The sequence below is a fragment of the Varroa jacobsoni genome, unplaced genomic scaffold (assembly GCF_002532875.2).
Source record: "Varroa jacobsoni isolate VJ856 unplaced genomic scaffold, vjacob_1.0 scaffold_706, whole genome shotgun sequence".
Taxonomy (NCBI): Eukaryota; Metazoa; Arthropoda; class Arachnida; order Mesostigmata; family Varroidae; genus Varroa; species Varroa jacobsoni.
The window spans coordinates 80,454-107,093 of NW_019213608.1; the positions used below are offsets into that span (position 1 = coordinate 80,454).

The 26,640-nt window shown below is 39.3% G+C and overlaps 1 protein-coding gene across 4 annotated transcripts in view; it reads left to right on the top strand.

Moving 5' to 3' along the window:
- The window catches only part of LOC111262836 (uncharacterized), an 85,793-nt gene extending 70,096 nt beyond the window's left edge, over positions 1-15,697 (top strand). For 2 of the 4 annotated variants that reach the window (XM_022837420.2, XM_022837421.2), the window contains exons 10-17: positions 4,497-4,719; positions 4,887-4,969; positions 5,416-6,327; positions 8,325-8,465; positions 8,852-9,039; positions 9,531-9,839; positions 12,910-13,440; positions 13,810-15,697. In XM_022837420.2, the coding sequence (XP_022693155.1) occupies positions 4,497-4,719; positions 4,887-4,969; positions 5,416-6,327; positions 8,325-8,465; positions 8,852-9,039; positions 9,531-9,839; positions 12,910-13,440; positions 13,810-13,926 (2,504 nt within the window). In that variant the 3' untranslated portion in view covers positions 13,927-15,697. Of the gene's footprint in view, positions 1-4,496; positions 4,720-4,886; positions 4,970-5,415; positions 6,328-8,324; positions 8,466-8,851; positions 9,059-9,530; positions 9,840-12,909; positions 13,441-13,809 lie in introns of those variants that run through there. The other 2 variants (XR_002681881.2, XM_086969334.1) reach the window with 2 other exon arrangements.
- Positions 15,698-26,640: the final 10,943 nt, after the last annotated feature.

A 26,640-nucleotide genomic window follows, 5' to 3' on the forward strand; every position in this document is an offset into this window, starting at 1 on the left:
TTTTCAAAGTATTGCTCATTAAACATCTCTATTGCTCTCCAGGAAGAAGCTCCGAGTAGCTATGTGAAAGCCAGCCGATAAATAGGACTTTGACTTGTGCCATATCTTTTCCCGGTCTTAGCAGTACAGAGGCAAACTGTGAAGGCGTCCGAAGGGTAGTAACTTGTATTGTCTGTGATTCAGTTGGACCGCGTTGTTTACTATATGTGAAAGATACAACGCTTCATGGTATTAATCTAGATAGTATTAAACACTAATTCTGTAGTTAACCTAAGTATCGAACTTCATTGATTGCTTCAATCAACGCAATGTAAAGTTGTCCGCATCGCGCTTTTTTTTTTCTTGAGAATCGGTCCTATGAGAGTTTTTGGCTGACAGCACTCGTTCCCTTCTATCAGTTTGAAGAAAGATTAAGAAAAGGAAGGAAGGAGAAGCGATTGGTCTGCTCATTTGTTAAGAGTTACCTCGTGCTGAGTTGCTCTCGTCCATCTGTTACACATCTTCAATAAAGCGTTTGGATCGCACTCAACGATTCATGAAGGCCAGTAGAGTAGTATCTGTTCAAATAAGCAGATACCGAAATTTGGCCTTCAGTAAGTTTGCATAAGCACATTTCTACATGATAAGTTATAAAACAAATGCATGCATTGGGTTTCAACAAGGTCATTAGGACTTGGCAAAAGAACTCTACACATAACAAAAAAATTAGAAACCATATAACAAATACAGCTATTTCGACAGTAAAGCATCAGTTTTTTTTAACTTTTGTACTGTAGTTATCGTAACGAAGTGCCGAATACCATAAGTAGAGGAAAGTCTCGTTCGTTGGGCAGTTGTGCCATGACAGCTCCTTTTAATCACGACACGCATACCTGATTAACAATAACAAAATGATCGAATGTATCCGCTGCTGTTTAGCGCTTAAGTTCGATCATCTTTATCTATAAGCGATTATGGATCTCGGCCTCCATACCATATCTGGCATCTGGCCTTCGCCTCAGAGCAAAACTACAGTTTTTATGATCTCAAGGCCTATGTGGACGTATGTATTGTCATAGGCGCAGTTAAGAGGCTACCTAGTAAGTTTTGCAGTATCGCAGTCTATCGCGTATAGCATGCTGACGAAAACCTCCAAACACTATCGTACAAGGGCACATACTGACCCAGGTGATCACGTTATTTGACGCGCCGTTTGAACGTTGTTTTGTTTCTGCAAATCTTTTGTATAGTATGCGCTAGCTACAGGATTGTGCGGTGAACAGTGCAGAGAAATGAAGCGACTTGTTTGAATAAAAATGGGAAAAATCAATTTTGTTTTATATAATCAGCGAATCACTTCACGCTCTAAATGTCAAATCAACTACCACTTGCGTTAATGTTATTATTATTATTCTAAGCATAATTTATCTAATAAGCGACCATATCATTAACTAATAATATAGTGAAATTATATATGCATTAAAATGTCGTGTTTTTTTTATTATCTCTATTTTTCCCCATTATACACAAAGTCAACGGCCTACATACTCTCATATAAAGCGCGAGGTTCTGTAAAATTATGCGTATCATGATATATACCACATGCTTCGATGGCGGATGCTATTTCTGGCCGTTGACTACAAATTAACTTCGGGCGAATCAGCGATTACTTCGCACGGTACAGAAATAGGCCAGTTAATATTGCAATTTATTTTTACTACAAGCAAGACCGAAATCATGCGGAGGCAAATCGTGCTATGTAGATTTACAAAAACGAGGCCACAGTGATCAATCTATTAATACAGATAGGTTCATTTGGCCAGATCAGCTATACTTGTGTGTAGACGTTGGCCGTTGGGCCTCAGTTGGAAGAAGTTTTTGCCAATAGTAATTATCTGTTTCTTTTAGTGAGATTACATTTTTAGAACTCTTCAACATCAAGACAATGCATTTGTGAGTGGCAGGACCGTCAAGGCCTATCTCTAGTTGTTTTGATCATGCTAGAAAATAGTCCATTGTCTCTTCGCGTGATAAACAACTATGAAATGTTTAACATGACTTTTCATATTTGTAGAACAATGCGCCACAGAAGACAAGCGACGAAAGAGGCGCCTTTACTGCAACGACCTGCGAGTCAACGGGCGTGATTACTATAGCCTTTACGCTATTGTATTTTTTTGCAGTACTTTTTTATTCAGGGCTGTCACCCTCTCGATTCGTTCCGCAATGCAACAGACTAAATTGGTGATACCTTTAACTTGCGTATCTGTTGTGCAGGTAACAAGAATCGTTGCTTTTTTTGTTTCATAAGCCGCCATTTAAAGTCTATAGTTGTCCAGTAGTAAAAAATGGAATTAAGGACAGTTCTGTAAATGAGCGCCACATTATCAATTGTCAATAAATAACTAGCGTAATGGCGTACTCACGTTTGGCTACCTGCAGATGCTTAACTCAATATAAAATAGGATTCTATAAACGTTCATTTTACTGGTTTAGCAAGTGGGTTCAATATTAGGATCTGTTACACTTTCATTTTTCATGGCCTTACGCTCTACGGCTTCGGTAGTATTGGAGTCCGAAAAAGCTGTACAGAAAAAACTATATTGAACTCACTTGCTAAACTAGTAAAATGAACGTTTATAGAATCCTCGCGGCCTCATAACTACACAGCCTAGAAATATGTGTTACTCTTACATACGGGTTTCTTGCACACAGAATCGTGTACATACAAGAAGTGCTTATCTAGCTGGAACGCTCGTCACGAACTCTCACTCATAGCGAAATCAGCAAAAGCGACCATAGGCACTGAGCCCGATGAATCGAAGACAAATTAGAGCAAGCGTCAACGATATCGCCAACCAGCGAACAAAGATTAAGGAAGTAGTAAATTTCAGTGAGACAGATGACTGTGGACTGCTGCTGTGACACACTACAACCCAACCATTTCTGTGTTTGTGTTTAAACGTGAGAATAGAGAGCGATGCACAGGAAGAAGGACTGAAGCAGGATGTGACGGGGGACGTCAAAGGACAGATGTGAAACGTCGCACATCTGATGCGCTAGCATCGATAAGAGTCATTATCAAACCGACTACTTTCTATATACTGAGGAGAAAAGGGAAATAGAAATGCAAATGCCACCAGAAATTATTAGGCGAACGAAGAATGTCACGCGGCGAGGTACGCAAAGATACGATGGCTGAATCACTAGGATAGTGAGGAACAGCTTTGAAGATAAGAGAGCTTAGTAGGAAGATAAAACATGAGAATCGGGTCAACTGATAGGGGAAAAAGGGCGAGTTTGCGTCCGTTCCTATTTTATCCTTTCGGTGTCGATTTAGCTGCTTCTGCTGTTTCTATTATCATACCCATCGGCGCCCCTTTTCTAAAATTCCGCATGCACTGCCACTCCTACGGAGAACCAAAACAACCCACGCTTGTCCATACACCACAGCCACATAGTCTATATGCGCCGGTGCGTCCCTTCATATAAATAACCCTGTAGCAGCTGCGAACAGTAGGTTATGTATGAGATATGAAAAGGCAGGCGGCAGGGTAGTGACAGACTTAAAACAGGACCCAGTTTGTAAGACGATGGAAAGCGACTACACCAACAGCTGCAAAAGGTGTAAACTAGTGCGATCGGATGGCACGGCGCAACGCAGCTGAATAAGCTGACAAAGAAACGATTTGTAACTGAATAAATTTATGACATATGCGAAAACGAAACATTCTGTTTAGGGGGTTTGCGGAAGAAAAAAGAGAAAGTGTTTTCTAAATTTGACTACCGTAGCCCCCACAGCACAATAGCGGCCTCTGTAAAATGTGCGGCGTCCATGCTGAAGATGGCGGTGGGATGAGGACGGCGAAATGTCGTGGGGCTTATCGCTGCCCAACAAAAAGATTCTACCTGGGGAAATTTCATTTGCCCTAACCGGTAGCAAGGGCTGTGTTGTGGCAACGACATTGGCGGTAGCGGCAGCTCCAACTACAATAGTCATATAATATGTTGATACAAGACACAACCGACGGAAGGCAAGCAAAAATCGCAAAGAAACGTAAAACGCCAACGACTAAGATATATATTTGTATTTATATAATTCCAATAACTACACAAACAGGCAAATAAAGGGAAGGACGATCGAATAAACGTAGCTTCTGAAGCTGCTGGAAGGAGCCGGAAAGTTTATGCGAAACACCCATACTTTTTTGATTTCGTCTTTTGCCCATACTTCTCAAAAAAAGGAAACGCGGAAGGGGCCGACTAAAGGCAAAGTGTAGACTTCTGGCCATTATCATAAACGTTAACTTCCCATTACGCTATCTTCCAACAGGGGGCGAGAGATAGTTTCTTGTAGGACAAGTGTGTTTTGTGCTTAATGTGTACGCTTTCCTATAGCTTGATTACGTTTGTAAAGTATGCAGATACTTTTATTGTTAGGTATAATCTTTTCGAAATTATTCTGTACTCGTGTCCTAATTCTTCTAACCTGCTGTTCTATGGCAATTTGATTTCAGATGTGCCTCAGTTGACGGTGCGTTTAGGCAAGAAGCTACGACACTCACATATTCGCGAAGGTAGCGACGTGTTCCTGGAGTGCGATGTCAAAGCGAATCCGTCAATTATTGAAATGGGTTGGCGGTTCGAGGGAAAGGAGCTCACTCCGAAGAGTGAAAGTGTCCGCGGCAAAAAAGGAATCATTATATCTGAACATTCACTTGTTCTTCAGAACGTAACAAGGTAAACTGAAAATTGACAACCTCGAAATGTAATTTTAACTTCATGTAGATTTTTTTTTCATAATACCGAACTTAATTGTTTGTATTTGAAAATAGAAGGTGCATTTCAAAAGGTGTGAGCGATAGAGGAATGACGCATCAGTGATTGATTCATATCTTATTTTACAGGCACAATCGTGGTCGATACACATGCACAGGTACCAATGCAGCAGGTCAAGGCGAAAGTCCTGCTTTCCAGCTGCGCGTCAAATGTGAGGGCCACATTTGTATCGATTTAGTTTGTTTAAACGTTATAAAGTATCTACGACAAAGACTTTGTAAAAACTGCTAAGAAATAACACTAGTTCCGTTTGTATACTATCGGTCGCCAGTGATCGCTAGAAAACAGTATCTCTTCGGCTTCGTAAAGTTTTACACTTCGTACGTAAAGTACCTTGTTTTTAAACTTTCTTTTATAATTCTCTCGACGGTATAATATATCAAAGTAACCCTATATATACATATATAATATATATTAAAGCAACACACATTTGACAGCAAATGCTTTTTATCTTCGTACGGTACAACGATTGCGTAACACTTTCCAATATAACTTATTTGCAACGTTTTTCGTCATATTTTCTCAATGTGTGTGTGTGTGTGTGCATGCGTGCGTGCGTTCGTGCGTGCTTACCCTCTGGTCCTTGCTGTGCCATAGATGAGCCCCGGTGTGTGCCAGGCCAACGTCAGGTGTACGATGCAGCCAAACACGAAGCCGTTCGATTGAGTTGTGAGTTAGAGTCGGACCCCGAAGAGGTGACGTTCAAATGGAAGACGCGTAACTCGAAGAGCGTAATCTCGTCTGCCCCTTCTCCGCTGTTTGACGAGGACAAATTATTTTCCGAATCATCTGTTGTCGGTGCCACAGCTGGCAACAATCAGGGTTGGGACCAGCATGGCACGGTGCATTCGGAGGGCACCCGAAGCTGGCTAACGTTGGTTCCTCGCACAGAAGAGGATTATGGAACGGTTATCTGTTGGGGCCGTAACTCAATGGGCGTGCAGAAGGAACCATGTGTGTTCACGCTAATCCCTGCCGGCCCCCCGGGTCCCGTGCACAACTGTAGTGTGGCCAAGAAAAGCGAAGACTCTATTACTATTCAGTGTCACGAAGGTTACGATGGCGGCGCTGAATCCGGCCAGCGTTTTTACATGGAGGTTCACGACTCGGTCAACCAAAACCGCGTGCTTATTGCCAACATATCAAGCATGGGGATGGACGCCAAACCAGTGCTGACCGCAGATGGCTTGTCGCCCTCAACTTCGTATGTGTGCACCGTGTACGCGGCGAACGAGAGGGGTGCAAGCCAACCAACGATTCTTATCGCATCGACGATACCTCGACCACTTAGTTTGTCAGCGAAAGGTGGCTCGCTATTACATCTGCTCGATTTGGGCCGGTTCAGCCCGTCGAAAAACCCAGTAACTCTGGTTATTGCGTTTATCGTGCTTACCGCAATTATCGCCACTCTAGTACTCATCGCGCTACTTATGCGACGGGCAGCTCGTACCAGCTGTCTAATCAAAGGAGGAAGGGGCAACAATAACAACAACAACAACAAAAAAAAGTGTAAGCATAACAAGAAATATGATTAATATTAAACATTATAGCAATAGGGGTCTTTTTACCAAATTAGAACAGCAAAATGTCAAGCCTTTGTTATGTCGTTTTATGCCATCCGTTGGGTTCATCAGAGTTCGCGGCTTAATTCTCCAATCCCATTTCGAATACTGATCTGCTGTACATCAGGTTTTGCAATGCTAAGTCGTTTTGATTCCAACTATCAAAGCGTTACGCTTTGTACTTCCATGTCCGTCAGCGGCGCTTTTTATTGTTCACTGGCTTGCGAGCTTTGAGCTAATATAGCGCAGAGGAATTCTGTCAGCAAGCCATTACTTGTGTCAAGTGTTAACTAACCTAAGATATGGGATTGTTTAAAGATGGTAGCGGTTTTTATTTTTATTTCAACAACCATTGAAGTCCTCCGTCAGGATACCGGCTGTGGTGTGCTTGAATATGGTAATTGGTGATCTCTATGCGATCTGTCTTCCCCACGACATGTCATTACTGAAACCTGAATCAGCTGCGCTCGGTGCTTCCTTGGATATTTTTTCCATGACAACCCGTGCCCGTCTGTGCTTCTGCGATTGATGTGTTGCGTTAGTATTTCTGATGGGGAACAACGAATCGGCGTTTAAGGCTCATGTCTTCAAGTATAACTGGTAAAAAAAACGAGCGTGCTTACTATGCGGAGATTAGTCTGAATGGGTCTACGGACAAATGGGCTAGGGAAGCTCTCAAGTATCGATCCTCAAAACGTTATCTCCTATAATGAATGCGGCGGGATTTTTCGTGTTCTCACCAATGAAGGAAGAAATCATGGGCCGTTTGCTAAATGGGCTGCTAGGAAAACTCAATAACAAAGGTCATCATCACAAGCAGCAGTTGTGAACAAACATTTTGACTGTTGGAATGGCTGCTGTTTTGTCCACAGGCTGATTTCTAAAAATGAATCGGACACTCCAAGCACAAGGGCGTATCAAGCGTGTGATAGGCCTGTGCTTCTCATTCGACACTTATTAGAAGATTGTTACAGTTAGAACGTATAGCGCGGAGCGCTTCACATGGTAACAAAGCAAGCATTTGAAATCCTTGAAGGTTCCTGCTGGGGCTTGAAGCTATGCTTTCTGTGGAAATTCCGTTGGGAAAAAAAACTTTGCAAATACAGGGTTCGTACGACCCTGTTTTAAGTCTTTTTGTACATCTTTTTCTTATAGGGTAGGGTTTTGTGGGTGAGTAAGTGCCTATATGCAAGGACCTATCAATAGACTCTAGCCTGTAAGGTTGGGTCTGGGACGAAAACTTGTGTCTAGTTGGGCTCCAAATACCCCACATTGTATGGCTAATGCGCATCTCTTTGAATGTGTTGCTATAGTAATCATTAAAAAAATAAAGGGCATGCAGTTACGCCGATTTAAATCTCAGCGGTAGCAAAAATAATTATCGAAAATTAAGTAACAGAAAAAATAATAAACATCAGGAATTATCACTATGAAGAAAAAATAAATTGGGTTAATTGCTGTTTGCCATGCCATTCCATAGGTCTGTTGTAGAAAATCTTGCCAAGTCCAGCAAGACCAACCCCGGCTACCGCTTCTAGTGGGGTAGGTTTTTAACACTACGCCGAAAAAGAGGTAATCCCTAGGACTTGTTCTCACAAGAAGGGTACGCAGACAGTGTTAAGAAAAATTATGATAGCATTGTAACACATTTTACATAAATCAATTATGAGGAGATTGAAACTGCATGTAAGTAGTCCATAATCCCAGGGACGTAGATGTGAGAAAAATGTGGTAGGTAACAAGCAGTGCTCGACTTCAACATTGTGAGTATGGCTTGCCACTAGGGAAGTTTGCTTTCGCAGCAAGGCAGTAGTTCTCCTGTACGATAAAGGTTATAGCTAAATAGTACAAGGTCAGTTCTAAAAGCCAATACATAACATTGAGGCTTCAAAGGTGAGTGACCAATGCTAAGAGGTTTACTTTTCATGTCATCGGGTTCTCAAGGCGAAAGGATTGAAAAAAACGATGAGGATGAGTCCGCCGTTCCTCTTCGGGACTCAATTAAGGAACGCGAACAGATTACTGACCTCAGAAATTTGGCCGAAGACATCGAAAATGACAGCATGTGTCCCGATATCATTCCGGGTAAGTTATTTTTTACGAACTGTTTTTCAGACCATTTCAGTGCTTCTACTACTACTGTTATTTATATCTAAATGTAGACAGTAATGATTTGGTTATTTACAGAAAGTGTACTAATATTGTGACGCCTGAATAAAACAATTGTTTCTACGACGATTGCCTTACGAACCGTTTGAATAGAGGTTCCCCTAATTTAGGTTAAGGCGAAAGGCAAAACTTCGAACTTCTGTTACAAATTCGAGACCTGCGTACATATATAGCGTGAGGAACGGTATAACTGTCAAGTCAAAAAGTTACCAATAAATGTACAAGTATAACACATAAATATATAATAAATATTTTTGAATTGTTAATTAACCGGGTAAATGAGATGTTTACCTCTATTTTAGAGACGGCGAAATTGACGAGCAGCAGCCAAACGGACTCGTCTTCAGTTGCTTTTGTTGAAAGTAGCTTCATTGCGAAACGTTCTCCGACTTCACCAACGGGTGCCGTTAGTCCAATGCGCAACGTCGTTCTGCCGCAAAATAACCAGAAGAGCGTTGTTGGCAATGCGACCGGAACCACAACTCTTCGGGTAGATCTCTCAGCAGTCTGTACGAGAGCACCGGCTTATATTGACTTTAAGATAATGCGGGCAAGCGTTAGCCTACAAGAGGAAATACATAAGTCGTTTAGCTTTCTCGGCCAGTTATCTTTTACGCTCGCCAGCTTCAATGAATTACAGTTTTACCATAGATTGCGTATCGTCTACAATTTCGATTGGCAATCTGCCTTTTTAATTAATTTGTTTTATGACTCCTTCTTTTAAGAACATTAGACCGTTTTCTATCATACCTCGTTGCCTTTAGATTTGTTGCCGACCCACTTGAAACGACCCTGCTGAAACTTTGTCGGCACAGGTCAGTAAACAAGCATCGAAATTATTACCTGTAGGTGTATGGCCAGCGAGTATATTCGATAGTGGTAGAGGTGAGAACCAGTAGCAGAAATAAGAGTAATTAGCTCACTAGAATTACGGTTACTAACCGTCTGAACACATGCATTTGTCCTATTCTAATGCTGCAGTCGCCGAGATCAAGTTTGGCCGACTGCTGGCCAAACAATAAAGCACATCACTGGCCAGTTCGGCAGGGCGATATAGGCTTTTGTAATAGCCCAAAGCGAGGCTCATGGGATCTCGCAAATGAACAGCGATCGCGGAATTCTTTGCCCTCGTCCATATCATACCAGCACGTGGCGACGTTACCTCGACGCACAACACTTCACTACAATCAGAATGAGGGTCCTCCAATGGCACAGGCTGTCGCCGCAGGACGGACACACGGGTCGACGAAAAACGTCACCTTTGATATGACGCCCGTCACGCACCCCTACGTAAGTACTGAACTTTAGAGGATCGAATTAGGCAACAATTAGAGTAACATATAATATGTGCTGGTAACTGAACTTGAATATGAGCAGATTTATAATTCCAGCTTGCTTCAGTAAGAATGTCCTCGGAACACATAACAATAGCACGTGTCTTCTGATTTATATAACTTAGCTGTGGTTGCGAATTATATTAGGTTAGTTATGTTTTTACATAAACTTAGATTTCTACGAAGGACGGTCCAGTTTCAAAGTGGATTGTTTTGCCTAGACGATACTAGTACTAATTAATAAACTGATCAAGAATAACAAGAAGCTGAAGTGCTTGACTCCAATTTGTTTAAACTGTTCGTAAATTATTCACCGCATTGTTTTGGCTTTTCTAATGAATTGGCTAAGCTATTGGAACTAAGTTAAAAAAAAAAAATGCTAAATGAAGTTAGTTAACCTTGAACAGTTAAATTAAATATTCAACTAGATTTTGTATGGGTTCCGTGTGCAATGCGTGCATGCAAAATGTGCAACTGCGGCTGCGGGCCTAATATTGCTACACGGTATCGCTAGCCAACGCAAGCATCTAATTGCGAAAATATTCGCAAGTAACTAGTTATACTGTTACTATTTACTTCAACACTCAGCCTATTCCGCAAGCGCGATAACTGCTCAGAGCTTATTATGGCAGAGGACTAGAAATTGATTTACCATATTTATATCGACCGGCTTAGGACTTAGTACCGGGACTTAGGACCAGCTTAGTAGTAAGAGATTATCCTTAGACATCCAGGTAACGCTAGTCGCATAAGGCAAATCGCAAAGGCATAATATGTTCCTTGAAAAGACCATATCTTGCACTCAGCCTTTCTATGAACCCTCTCTGTACCCCGTGAAGTGCGCCAGTGCGTTTTCTTAGACAAAGGCACTATATTTATAAACATTACGTCTATTCAGTAACTAGCAAACCTTTCTAAGTGAAATATTCAGATCAGCTCTTTGGACAATTGAGCAGCGGAACGCTGGATTACTCGTAGAATTTATCATCCTTACTATAATTTCAGTAATAAATTAATCGAAGGCTGAGAATGGGTCCACAAGTACTTCTTAGGAATAAAAGAATTCTTAATTAACTAAGCTGCTGGTAACTACTAAAGGCATAAAGAAAATCTAGGTCGACGGAAGAGACAACCACATATTTTAGTACCGAGATAAGCGTATATCGGTGCTTTAACGCTACCTGTTAACAGGGTTAATTTAAGAAACCTTTTCGGTGAGGAGCGCCATGAAGATCAAACAGCTTTGACTCACCGCTATACCATTTGCAAGCAATATTTTTTCGTAGATAGCAAACCTTTAAAGTCAAGCCTGCGACTTAGAACAAGCCTGTGAACCTAGACAGGATTCCTGCCTGCCTGTAAAAATCACTCGCTCTCCTTAACCATCCAATTTGCCCAGGTACGCAGCCAGGCAATGGAAAACAAAAAGGCAGGCTTTCTTCATGTGATTAGACCATGAAGACCATGGTCATGGTACCATCAATAGTTAACCAACATTCAGATGAAAGCGATCTAATTTAATTGATACTTAAGAGAATTTTGTTGGTTGACTATGTTAATCGATGAACAGTCAGAAATCAATACCAAAGTTGATACGAGGAAAGATAAAGACTTTTGTATAAAATGAACCTTTTCAATATCATCTCATACAAGCTGTTTACCAACGCTGAGAGCATAAATATACATACCTTGCCACCTTATTTAACAAATTCTCTATGTTTTAAAGAGTAAAAGTAGGCATACTCGGAACTCAGTCCCATTGATATTTCCGTGCATTTGCGGGCACATCGATCTCCATTAATGGACTAAATTTAACGATACATTGTTGCCTTTAAATTGTTTTTATGAGCGTATAAATATGAAGGAAAGGTTACTGAGCGTAGCGATCCTACATATCTACAGTACAACAAGCATATCCTTCTCCAGCACTCTAAAAACTTCAACCTATAACGTCTTATATTCAATATGACCTAACATGCTGTCAAACATGCTGTACTTAAGAAGAAGTATTTACTCAAAGTTCGTGAGTTTTATGTCAGAGTTTAGGACACGTATAACGAATGTGTCGTAAGACAATTAATAAGACACCTGTTTCGTTGAAAGAAAATTTTTGCAGAATTCAGAATAACGCACTTTTGTCACGTTGGTCAACATTGAAACAATTATTAAGAGCTAATTCACAAATATAAACTAAACCACGCAACTTATACACATGTAGAAATTAGCACTCAATGCACGGCCGTCCTAAAGATTTTGCACATGGAAGAGGTATTGTATAATAATATCAAGCGCTTTTGCGTCGATTTGAACAGGACGATAGTTTTGCAAACTTGAAACTTTTCTCGAATTGACAACAAAGGGAATGGCTGTAAACGATAAATAAAAACTTGTTATGGTTTACAGTCACAAACGTGTGTAGAAGTTGGCATGCGAGAAGGAGCCTCATAGAGAGATGCCAAGCGGTATCGGCTGGATTCAAGGGCTCATGATGTTTCAAACAGATCTTGATCACGATCTATGGGTAGTTTTTTTTTTTAGTTACATAGATTGTGGGTTAGCGCGCATCTTTTTGCGCATGCAAACCCCTATTAGCGTCTACTGTGGGGCGATACAAAATCACATTTACCTGTCAACTCATTGATACACTCCGAGATGGCTTTATTTTCTCATGTACGGATATTTTTGTATACACATATGGCTCATAACCTGAGCGACTACTACGAATCGTAATCACAAAAGACTGCTGAGTATTTTATTTTAGCAGTCCTCCATACAGTCTACTAGAGTGTTTTAATTGTTTTAAAGAATGTTAGTTTATCTGAGTAGCTGGATCCTATGGATGTCGCTAACAGGTCTTCTAAGTGAGAGTGTATATACGCTGTTCATCGAGTGATATCGCTATTTACGAGTTGTGTATTGCAGTCGCGTCTGTGTGGATAACTACTAGTGTGTATATATATAGCCTGCGTGTGTTTGTGTATTATGTTTGCGCGCCAATGTTTGCCCGACTCATACGTTGCTTGCAGGCGTGGGTTGATGGCGGATGTTCGCTAATCTTGCCACGGGGCTTCCATAAAAGCCCTCGGGGAGACTCTAGTGGCAGCCACCAGATGACGGCCATCGTGGCAAAACGCAAGGACAATGCAGGTTTCAACGCCGCCAATTCGACTGCAATCGGAGATCATTTCGATGACCCCAATAGTGGCGGTGGCTTGTCGAGGAGCGAACATGCCTCAAGCAGAATATATCGAAGTGATCTCCATGTTAGCCGCGCTAAGCTTCAGTTACTCACATTGGCTGAGCCCCAACGGCCAGCTCTGCTCAAACCAGCGCTGCTGCAGACGACGGCCAGTGCTCCAACCACCAACAACAACAACAACAACAAAAGTAACAACGCACCAATGCCCACACAAGCATTAATGTCAACAACAGGAGTAACGAAGTCGACCACAAGAACAACAGTAGCAGCGCTTCCGCCAACATCGACTTCACTTTCATTCGCAAGACTGGCGACGTCGACAACGCTGTCGATCAGCTCCAGGTTACAACCGCAGAAAGTTCGTATCAATCAGACATGTGCGTTAAATAGTCCTATAAATAATTAAATGTCATAAAAAATACATACATGTTGACTTGCTAGGGCCTTTGACAAGCAATCAGTAGTTTATTCAAAGTTATTCTACTTATAAGCTTTTAGAGATAGCGTAGTACGATCTGTGGAAACAAGCTATACTTAGGGATTTCTTGGCCGACATTCTTGTCAGCAACGTACGTATCGAACGCAGCCGATTAAAATAATAAACTATGTTGGCATACCCATCCAATTTATCTGATCTTTTCGTACCTCATTATAGCTTTAGGCCTTACAATAATCCCAAGCGCATGTTCACAAGTTGACACTATGCTACTGCTGTATGGACTTTTAGAGAGAGCAGTCTGCGGAAGTGGCAACAACGATATTGAAACCCGACAGCATCAACGGCGGAACTGTGGGAGCGGTCATCAGAGCACCGTTGGCTAACAGGGACGAGGGACAACTATGAGTTCCTTTTTCTTTATCTTGGTCCTCTATTTCCTTGTTCTCCGATCTCGTTTTGCTACGAGTCCCTCGTTCTGCAGGCATTACCAGCAGCAGCAGCAGCAGCAGCTTTCGCCTTCATCATGTCCTTTTACCTTTGGTGACATCATCTAGTTAACCCGTAGGACAAAGTCCCCAACGTTTATGCTCGCAGCATATAGGAGGTTAATTTTATTTAGTCGCTACTGAACCTTCTACTAAATAAAATAAAGCGCCTTTTTGCCTTCCCTTTGTTGATAGAATTTTCGAAGTTGCTATGCCCAAAATGCCAGTTCGGCGCTTGCTCAAACGGGTCTTCGGGTACGCCATAGGCTTCGGCCCACAACACGAAAATAACAAATCGTTGCTAACCGAATTATACCAACATGGTAGCAGAGAAAAGACTACCGATTTTCCTAGTGTGACTTTTTTTGATTTACATGTATTCCAGATGTCCGAACATTGTGAATAAGACAGTGCGGCGTGACAGAATAACGTCGATGCTACGTGTACATACTATATAAGTCCACTCAGTCTGAAAGAAGAACTGGGAAATAGTGTTAACAAAGAATCCTTCAAAGTTAAAAAAAAAAACCGTTTAGCAGCTGCTTGGTAAGCTGCCTGTATCGACTCACCTCAATTTTCAGTATTTCGAATTTTCATTATTTTTTGCCATTAAATATAAAACCTCAAAGTAGCGATCGCGAATAGTTGAAAATGAAAGATGCTGTACATTGCGCATTCATGTAAAAAAAAAAAGACGAAGAGGTTGTTGAACGGTTGAAAAAATGCCCAGTTTTTTTTCTGATCGAGAAAATTTGAATAAAATTTTACCCGTGGAATGAATGTTTATCAGAAAAAAAAAAAATTTCAACAAGACACAGACGTCTTGTGTAACAGGTATTCGCGCATAGATGTATTGTGTTGAAAAAGTTATATATATATATATATATATATATATATATTCTGTAATGGTAAGTGGGAGAAGTAAGCCCGTTCAGTGTGTCGCTTTCAGTGGCAAGGTAATAGTAAAATGGTGCATCGAGCTAATGAACGTTTAATTAGAAAAAAAAACTACATTGCTGTTCCATAAAAACGAGATGCGATGTTTCATTTGTTGGTAGTTTTGTCTGGTCTCGGCTCGGTTCTTTTTGCATTAATTAGACTGATATATATATATAGTCTTGCAAGTTCATTTAAAAGAACCGTACCACAAAGATTTGTTGCTTTTTGCTAGCCTAAGAGCCATAAAAGACGGGTCGAGAACTCCTTTTTTCAGCAATATTTTATGGTACATTCATAAGAAGAATGCATAAAGTAATTTGTATTATAAGCCTAATTCATATCTAACTCTAGACAGATCCGTAAATAAAACACGTTCATATTCATCCACTGGCTCGAGATCAAGCAAGTATACGGTTCAGCCAGTTGAATAACTATTGAGATAAGCAACATTTTATGTGTCCCTTGGGAAACATACAAACCGATAAGCATATTTGTTGTGTTTTTTAGAAGAACGGAAGTGGATTATTTATTATACACATATGAATTAAGAATGATATGTACTTAAAGAGACAGCTGCAAACGCATTAGATAATCGAATAAGGAACGAAACATATTTTTATGATGGAGTTAGTTATACACACCTGTATATACTTTTATCTTTATTTTAATTTTAATAACAAAAACAATGAAAAATAACAATAGTTGCAAACCAATTTAGTGTTAATAAAATGGACAGATAAGATTGATGATCACTTCAGTTTGTCTTTTTAGCTACGTTAGCTAAATTCGGGTGCGTTAGCATTCACGCCATATTAATATATTTAAAGCGATGAAATCAAAAGAGAGACTGTGACAAGCGATTCGGTACCTCTAACAATCGTCTTATAAAATAATTTACTTCTCAATTTGAGAATCCATTATTATTTATGTATCTTCTGTATCCGTTAGGTTCTCTGTTTTATACTAGCCCAATTTACTATTTACTATTAGCTTTACAAACAGTATCAGTTTATTTATTAAATTCGTGTCAACGATAATTTAAGACGTTTTCTGCTGTATATAATAGGTAAATTCCATATATATATATATATATATATATATATATATATATATAAGGAAAACTTTTTTTACTAGATAGGAAACATCTTAATTTTATTCCTGTGATAACTGGTTATTATGTTATGCATTACCCGTTAGTGCTCATGATCTTCTGCCATCTGCCGACCGACTTATCTATTTCCTCGACGTAGAAAGTTCCAGGCTTGGTGTTGAGGAACTTATTCAGCCAGATTTTGAAATCCCCTTCGCTGCCAAATGTTTGATTCTTAATCTTATATTCTAGTGAGTGAAAAAGGGGAAAATTCTAGGTGTAAGCTTTAGAGACTATTGAGGACGCAACAAATCTCCTGTTCAAAGTTCAAAGAAGCGGCTTCGAAAATCGTTGTCTAGCGTTGTCATGAAGCAGAAGAACTTTTCTCGTCTTTTTTTGAATAGCCTGCTTAATTTGGTACATGTGCGCCAAATAATCGTAACGGTCAACTGCCTGGTTCGCGTGGAAAAAAAGTCCAGTGAATCTGGCCTTTGCAGTCCTACCAAACACAACTCTAACCTTTTTTAGGTGAAGGTCTGGTTAGACTCTTGCTTCTTCTAGTTCTTCCGATCTCTTGCCCTTATTGTGATACACATACACTCGCCGGTGACGATTATATGCAAAAATGGGTCATAGTAACCGCGCGACACACGATACCGAGGTAGGCTTTGAGTTGCAGCGTTAAGCCTCAACTACTTAATAGTACATGTTTCTAGGTAAACTGAAGGTAGTCCACGATGGTTGTGTGGCTACAGCCTTTTTTCGACCAATACGTTTACCATTAGTTTTTTTTCGATGGAGCCTCCAAAAGGTCGTCATCAAACTCAGACAGTTCATCAAAACGAGAGCTCTGATGGTTTTATATGGGTTTCCAACTTCGCAAACCATTCGTGGGCAGTCCTTTCAGCAACACCATCATTATCGTGCACGAGGCAAATGTCCCGGGCCATCTCAAGGACGTTTTGGCCTCCACGAAATGCACAGTGCAAAATGTGGAAAATGCACTTTTTTTTTTACCTAAAACGTTTATCTTCGATTATTATTCGACTTTAAGTCGTTACAGCAACCAGATAGCATAGGAAGAGCACTTTTGAATGGCGTATCACAAGTAAGTAAGCAAAATTTTGTTAAACAAGCGCCAAAGTTTCTTTTCAACGTATACGTATGCCTGAAATAAATTGGCGATGTAATGGGTGTACGTTCACTCGCTGTTTTTACGAGTAGAAAAACGCAAGTTGTTCAAAGAACAAAATTGTTAACTGACCACAAAGGGAACGGAGACCAACCGCTGTTCAAGGTTCTCTTGTACGAATCCTATGGCGATGATAAACGTATTAAATATTAAAAGTATGTAAGGCGTCCAAAAAGTCCAAAATCAATTTCCGTTAATTACTACATGGCATTTCTAATAGGGATTAAAACACAAGAGTCAAAAATCTATTATGGAGGACACAAGAAGATACCTCTAGCAATTTCGAGTGTTTTTGTTTGATATCTGAAGATGGGGTTGTTTACTGCCTTAGGTTATAACGGTTACCTTTTCTACAAGTTTTTGAGTTTTCTTGCACCTTCGAAACTTTTTTACCATTTTAATTTTTGGAACTTTTAGCCTAGTATCAGCCCAAAGATTTTTCTTGTATGTGGCAATCGAAGGTCCCAGTACCCTGTCAGTCATTACTACTAATAAAATTTCATTAATGAAGAAGATATGCGTTGTCATTTAGATACATGTAGCTTATAAATAGGCGTAATCGATCCCGTCCGAAGGTGCCCTCTCTGTACACAACTTACTTCATGCGTACAACTAGTCGTTTTGCTTCGCTTTATCACACTGCGCACCGTATGAGCAGAATAATCAGAGGTGCTGCTTGATTGGTCGCGCAGTAACCGTCTAGTTTTATCTAGGAAGCGTCCTATTTTAAGGCATGAAGAAAATGGTCCTGTTTGCTCCTCTTTGATTTCATGCAAGCACGTTATGCTCTTTCCACGGATTCAAAAACAAGCAGACCACTATCAGTATCCCTGTAGTCCGCAATGTGACGAACATTTTTATAGTTCATATCCATCATTTTCATCACGGAACTACGTTTAATCTGTAACCAGACTGGGGCCAGCCGGTTCTTGTCGACAAATTCTGCCCATTGCTGTGGATGACTTCATTCACAAAAGTGCTCAGATAACGTAAGGCGCGTGTCAAACGAATGGCTTCGAGAGTTCCATCACGTCAGTAAGCAAAAATAGTATAAAGAGATACATGTTGGGAAACAAGACCTTCGGTATGTTAAGATTTTGAACAAATTTCGCTGTTTTTTGAAAGCAGGTTATATCAGTAATGCTTAAAAAAAGCTGTCAGTAGATAGATTAAACTTACTTACTTACTTCAGTTACATATTTAAGCTCTACATGATACATGTTGGCGTTTTGGTAGTTTTATAATACAATATCAAAAAAATATCGGTGTTATCTCAATTGTGTTTTTTTTTAAAAATAACTCTTATAAGGATTGTAAACGCTTCACAATGTGCAAAGATGTAAAGGTTCTTAGATGAATTATTATTATTATTATTTAATTATTATTATTACGAATCGAATCATAAGGACAGCTTTACGACATAGCGCGTCTGACGGATACGGGAACCCAAAAGATAACCCCGATCATTTGATCCGATAAATATCTAACACGTCTGCTATTTTGCTCGTAGTACTGTTGACTGAAGATGCGGGCCGACAGATAGTGAAGTTAAACAGAGAAAATAGTTGAAGTTGGTGTAAGTTTCCACACTACGAGTTTTGTTTGGCCTGCGTAAGTCATTTAAGCCGTTAGCCCCTACTAAAAATAAGTTAGACCAGTGGCTCTGGTCGTCTCCTGTTTAAGTTGCAAGTTGGAATATAATGAGTAAAATTAGATATAAATTAGGTTAAGAATATCTGGAAGTTTTACTTTCACCATCATCACGCTGATGACAATAAACAATATTCTGAGATAAACAGCCCTACATCTACGGACCTTGCAAATGTCGCATTAAATTGCTGATAGCATTCTGTTTTAGCCAAAAACGTCTAGACCCATCTCGTACGTGGGTTTCGATGCAGGTAGACAGTTGCGTAGGTTCATAAGCCTGGCCATCTCTCACGTGCCCAAGCGTCTCTCACCTGCCGCATGAGTCGCGAATCAATCTAGAGAATGCAGCTGTTCCTCAGCAGCATTCATCAGCATAACGTGACAAGCCTTCTTTCTCAACGTACCTCCACTAATCAGCAGAGATTCCATTTACACAAAAGTTAATACTGCAGGCACGCACAACCTTTTGCTAAAATCATTATGTGGATGGATAGACGCCATCCTTTACTTAGCCTCGTTCGATCTTTCGGGTTGTTTATAGTGATGAAGAATCTTACTTCTTCAACAAGGAACTATTTTTTATTATCCTTTTATTGTGGTTAAAAATAATCACCGGTTCAAGAAGATGTCCTTTTCTTGGCACCATCTTAAACCAGACAACATAAACAAAGTAACTCATACATTATATTTAATGCTTTTACATTAAGAGCATTAACAGCTCGGCACTAACAACTTGCTATTTAGCAGCCTTAGGTCGACACATAAGAAGAAGAAGAAGCAATGCGGGACCTAAGGTAAAGGTCATCTTTATCATATAGCACCCTAAAACCTGAAGCTAGCTGTTCGAAGAAGCAGTCGACTAGGTAATTGATTGACTGTCAGTGTTCTCATGGCCTGTATGATAGAACAGTCGCCACTTTTAAAACAAAGAACGCGCCAGATCTAGTTATTATTTCTATTACTAGTAGAGCTCAAAAAAGACCTACTCAATGGCTCTAGGCTCAATTTTAGGGTCTCTATTTATTCGCTTGCTACAGAAAAAGCGCTTTTTTTCGTGCTGTTCCCTAAAGCTCTGCCTGGAAAAATTGAGAAGTCCAATCCTGCCCACTCACATTTAACGTGTCGTTAGGTTCTGCGGCACCCTGTAATTGAAGAGAAACAGATGCCGGACGACGCTGGCTTCATAGTTAGGACTCTTCTGAAAAGCGGTCTTTTCAGAGGCGGTAGTGAAAATGAAGGGAAGTCTCACGCAAGATTACCTTTTGGGGATATTACTGCTCATAGTGAATTTCCATAAAATACACACTAAACTGTCATCTACACATTTATTATAGATTGAAACGCATATTTTTAAATGTTGCAGTTTATTACGAGCAAGACAGCATAATTATGAATGCCGAATAAAACGGGGGCATAATTTCTAATCATCATCTCTGAAGATGCTCATATTAAACACTATTGCCCTATTACGACTACTGTGAATTTATTGCACTTGTATTGTTAATATTATTATTGTATAAATAATAATACTAATCCATGATAGCTTAATACTGCAGCACTATGCGAAATTGTTTTTGCGTCTTCAGACCCATTTGTTCCTTTGGCCACAAATCGTCTTCTTCACCTACAAACGTGTGCTAAGAAATGCCGTCGGGTTTCAAAAGCTTGGTTTATCTAATGCGGTTAAACATTGCGTTATTGTTTTGTTAGGCGTAAGAACAAACCCTTGCAGTGCTTCGTCTTATAATTGCTAAAAAAGAGCACTCTGAGGGCAGTGAAGGCTGATAGGTGCGGTGTATGGTAAAGAGGAGTGTTCCAATGGACCTGTTATACTCTTAAATTTGACTGTCTCTCTGTGCTTGAGTAGATTTATCATCTTCCTAACAAATTAGTTTGATTTCTTGATTGAGAGCTGCGTCGTATGCGTCACACAAGCTGCCATTAAAAAATATTTGCTTCTGTTAACGCTTCTGTTTATGCTAATCGTGTCTTAGGCGTTTATATATCAGCTAGTAATTGATTTGTGAACGACTACTATTTTGTTGAGGATCTGAACTGACAGTTTGAATTAAAAAAAAAAAAAAAAACAGAAATTTTCAAACACTTAGCCGCGAATATGAACTAAACCCAGATTTCCTGGTAAGTGGACCATTTCAACGTCTTGTATAGTCAGTAAGCGGTAACTGATTCCATATCCAAGGTTAGTGAAAGAACGAATTAATACGTCGTGACCCGACGCGTGGCCCACGGATTTTATCGCGTCGCTCGCCGGATACCCGCTTACCATGATCTAGAAAGAACTGCCAGTGCCAACTGTGCTTAGGACGCTGGAATCAATACTATTGTCTTTATTGAACGTCTTTACAGAATGTTATGGAAGGCCATTACGGAACTTGTCTGGCATATACATGCATGTAATTTTTTTCACCTATATGCCATTTACCAAACGAACGCTTCTAACAAACCATAAAAATGATTGTATATTTTTAATAAACATTGTTGCATGGGATTTAGTTTTATCGGATGGCGATAGAAGAGGCTCGGATGATGCGCCAAAAACGTTGTAATTTCTCTCTTGCTGTTCTGCCGTTAGACAGTTGGTAGGACGAGCGCAGATGGAAAGATCACACTGCTAAAAGGTACGTACGACTGAAGGAGGTAAATGAGGTTATTGAGGATAAAAAAGAGTTAGGGTCGACGTGAGCTTTATGACTCTTGGTAGTATATACGCGTAGCGAGTGTAAAGGGAACCTCAGCAGCTATTGTATTGTATTGTATTGCCTGGGCAGCTCGGTACACAAATCATATCCCCTGATCTAAACCATGACGTGGTGGTGTTCCGTATATTATTCTGTTTGGTTACGAAATCGATTTAATACAGCAGTAATCTAAACATTATTTTATGGGGACGCTCACTTCACCATACATTACCTCCGTTCAAAAACTATACATCTCTATTTATCAAGAAACCATATTTTTCAGCGTTCAATGGATCACTCACGGGTTTTAGCGAGTTGTATCGGAAAAACAGTTGCTTTTTTTGTTGGATTTCCAATACTCCGTTGTGACTGGCGACTACGAACAGGGACTCTTTGATAGTATATCTAAATATTTCGAGTGGATCCTGCAGCGTTATCGAGCGCTCAAGTCGAATTGAGTATGTTACCGAGCCTATAAAAAGTTTGGCAGACGTACCTGGAAGGACACATCTAGCTATATTCTATAGCAAAAGTATTTTAGTATGGATATTTTTTTACTGGACGAATATTTCTGCGGTGACATCAACTTCAACTTAATATTATTAAGGCACCTTCAGATAGCAAGTTGAACTTGTGTTATTTGTATACATACAAAGTAAAGCAGAGATAGGCTTCAAATAAAATGAGAAGTAACCCAAACACTACTAAAAAAATTGGTATATATCTGATGCTGCATTTGATTCATTGGCTAGACTTTCCTTAGCTCGCATAGCCTCCTATAGCCTATTGCTTGCCTTATGCCCTAGCCAGTCCGATTGTTTCATCGTACGTTCCATCTAAAAATATTGCGATGCGTAAGTAATTGTTGATATTATTCAATGATAATATGTAGGTAGATTTAAAACAAAAAAAAATTGAAAAATTGCCTATATCTGATATTGATAGTACCTAGATATTGATTTCTTTAGATAATTTACTATCTACTAATAAGCAGTTGATTTTTACAAAAGTAGATTTAGTTATGATTAACAATGGTCCCATTTTTTGATAGTCAAAGTAAGAGCACAAATGAGAAAAAGGAACACTTTCTAAGTTATACTTGATTTCCAATCTAGGATTTGTTGTGCTGCCTGGCAGAAGTGACGTACAAACGTGTTTTACAAATGCTTACGGTCTAGTAATTGCTATTGCTTCAAACATAGAAACAAAAGATTTATCAGTGTAAACCATGACTGGCTTGTCTTAGCGGCATTATAATACTAAATAATATATACAGTAAATATAAGTTTTATTAGGAAGCCAAGCGAGGCGATTAATGGCTGGATAATACAACACATTCTAAAACAAATTATATCGGCTAAATGTCGAGACCTTTTGGAAAAGAAAGACGGGACTATTTTTTCTTATTTTAACTTTATTAAACTAATATTATTATATTCAGACAATTATCTTCGGGATTAATCAACAAGAAGAAGATTATTTAATGGCCAAAGTATGGGACACATTTAATCATTAAAAGTGTGCAAAATCCTGTTCAAGGATCGACGTGTACACTGCACACGTCAACAAATGTAATAATAATACTAGAAAATTCTTGCTATCACCCTAAGCTTAAGAAAGTGCCGACTCAGCATAAATTCGTAGAAAAAAGAAAGTGTTCTTGCGCGTAAAGTTGGTTATATATGATATATCATGTTTTCAGTTCCGCGGATTTGAATGCTTAGGACAAGGTATTTAAGGCTACTGTATAGAAGTGCCTGCAACTGTTGAACCGCCCGCTCCTTTAAACGCCTCCTTAAATTTATATCGTTCCTCGAAATCATAATTATTAACTATATAAATAAATTACCTGATATCTCTATACCAAGAAGCTGAAATTCTTTGTATGCGATCAAGCATCGGTTGATTAAAAAGTTTCTGATTCTGGTAGTAGTTACATTTCTCTATATAGTATGTCAGCTCCGTTGCTCCATCAGTACTAAAATACTGTTAGCGAACGTCCATTAATCTCCTACTTCTAGATACTGTACGACATAACGCCACGTTCAGTACGAAAAAACATAGAATACAAAAATTTATGATGATCTTTTAGATGATCTTAGATTTAATTTGATGATAAATAGTAAGTCCCTCTTATCCGTGTCTGTCCCTTACAAAGCTATCATCGCCCTTGCAACCATGAGACTCCGAACATATATCATGTTCTTCTTCTACAGTTTCAATATGGTGCTTAATATCGTAAAACATCACGCAAGGCGCGTACTCCTCCCAGCCTGACGCGGAAGGACAAAGAACTTTCAGTCACTACAGAAAACGATGTTTGAACGCGAGTATTTTACATCAGAACATTCATACCGACACCTGCACCATAGAAATTAGGAAGATAATAAATTTAGATGGTGAGGTTATTTTACAAATCTTCAAAATCACAGCAAGCGACAGCTCTGTTTGGAGCTCCCGGTGTCCAAATTCTTAGATCTAACGGCTTGGCTGTAAGGGGAAAGAGTGCTTCTAAGCAAACCTGGAAAAATTTCTTTGTAAGAACCAAAGTTGGCCAAAATTTAATCAATCTTATCAAGTTTAATTTTTGTGACAATTGCGTATTTATGATATATAGGTCCTTCGCCAGAAGGTGGAGTTTTGGGTGCCTATGAGATTTTTTTCTTTGTGTTTTTTCGAAATAGCCTGATCTTGTCAAAGTATATGCTATGTGAGCACAATTTATTTTACATTTGAACGCTACAGAAAGACTGCATGGAAAGATGCGAAATTTGTTGTCATAAAGTGAAAAGCATTTGAAAAAACTATCTCTCGGTCTTTGTTTTTTTTATATTAATTTAGAAAAGGGTCCAAGGCGTATCTCATAGTATCTAATTGCCATAAACCCGAATCATAAACAAAGCCTAAAAGTGTATTCAATACAAATGAATGTCAGGCCATAACGCTTAGACGATCATTTAGAACAAACAAAAAAAAAAATCACTCGCCAACACTTGCTCTGGGAGAAGGCTTTATTTCATTATATCTAACTATTTTAGACACTTCATATCCGATGGATCATAAAAGAAATTCGCCTTCTGCACGGATAATAATCCGAGCTTGTCCGGTTAAGTTAGATTTTCGAGCATTTGATTCAATATCAATACCGTTTTTTAAATTTTATAAGAATTATTTGGGTAGACGAGGACAGAAGATATACATTTAAAGGTATGTTATTGAGAGTCTACATCTGTTCATTAAAAGATAATTTGTTTGTTTCCTGTTGAATACAGGACAAGTGTGATGCTTGATCTAGATATACCTGGAGCGGTAAAACAAGCTAAACCCAGCTCTGTTGTTGCCAATAAATTGGTCAAATATGAAGGGCTTAAATTAGATAAAATGATAAGATAATACAAGCCTTAGCAATGCTGACGCTATATCGTTGAGAGGACCCACTGCATTGCGTTTAGCATGATTTCAAACAAGGCTATAGAAGGATACCTAGTTGCTCTAGGCATCAATGAAAAGCTTTCTTATTCATCACTTACTTTTGCCTTTTGGTAGAATCCTCGACATACTATGTAATGTATTACGTAGTCGTTACTATGTACGATTCGCTAATTAGGTAGAACTGCAGATTTTTGAGTTTGTCAACGAATTATGACACTTTACATACTAACTTCATTTTGTACTAGACAAAACATCCTAGATGGAGCGACAAGTAAGCCGGCATAACGACCTGGAAATGGTGAAGCTAGAGGTGAAGTGGCCTTAAGGAAAAAAATAAGGCTAGTTTTTTTAGTTGCATCCCTTACAAAGAGTTTAATGTCAAAGTGTCGGAGCATTCTATTGCCACTGTGCTTTAATAGAAAACTTTTAGAGCGGAGCCCTAATTTTTTAATATTGCAGTTGCAAATTAATGGCAGTGAATTATGCGAGCCTGCAAATGTACATTTGTTTTTTCTATTCAATAAAGTTAAACAAGTAGCTGCAGTCAAAAAGGAGCTGTTAGCAAAAGTAATATAAAAAGGTATAGCTGTAGACTCGGTACTGCATAGATGATAATAATAATACCTAATAAGTTAAAGAAACCAACGTTTCAAATAATCGATCTACATTAACGGTGCACGTTGGTGCGAACAAAGAATAATCACTAACCAATGGCTACGAAATCCAGTCTTTTCTATCTGAAATCGGTCAATTTTTACACAAATTAGCTGGTGAAACGCACCATCTTAAAAGTTACACTTTACGTATTCAACAAATTTAAATATCCCGCGCGTGGACCCTATTCCAACGCGCGGCCAAGACCGCAATGCCAATACATGATAAGACCTGTTGTTACTTTCAACATTTTGCCTTTTCGTCATCAATATAGCCGTTTTTGTGAGTCGAAAGCGCATCAAAGAAACTAAATGATTCCGTCCACTGAAGAAGATTAAGGCTGAAATCTGCTAATCTGCACGTACGTCCAATCATCATAGCTAACCCTAGGATGAACTTAATCTTTTTAGAAGCATGCTAGCTAACAGTATAACGCCTATTCAAAATGACGCGTAATCGACTGACGATTTGAAAACGGCCGGAAAAATTCTTAGAGCACATTCAGAAAACACAGATACTTCTGCATGCAGTTAACATAACCAAAGGAAAGAACCATCTCTAACAAAAACAAATGGCAAAACGCACAACGCTCTTAGGTTCATTGCTTAGGCAACGATTTGAAGGCGAAAGTCGCGAGGTAAAGGGCCTCTGCTGCTGCTGCTACTTCAGGTTCTGCTCATAATATCCATTGCACTATTGAAAGGTCCTGGATGAATAGGCCTATTAAATCTAGTAATGCAGTTAAACATTTGCTAGTACAAAGAATCACACCTTTTCCAACGAACAACAAATCGCATGTTTCTGATATCAATGAAATCATAGCTTAAATAATCTAATTTTGAGCAGCTAACGTCATTCCTTGGAAAGACAAGGCACCTCAAGACAAGTGACATGTAACTCATTGTTTATTCCTCGGATCTGAGGTTCTACTTCCATCTTGGACTTTCATATAACGACAAACTATAGAGAAACATCTAA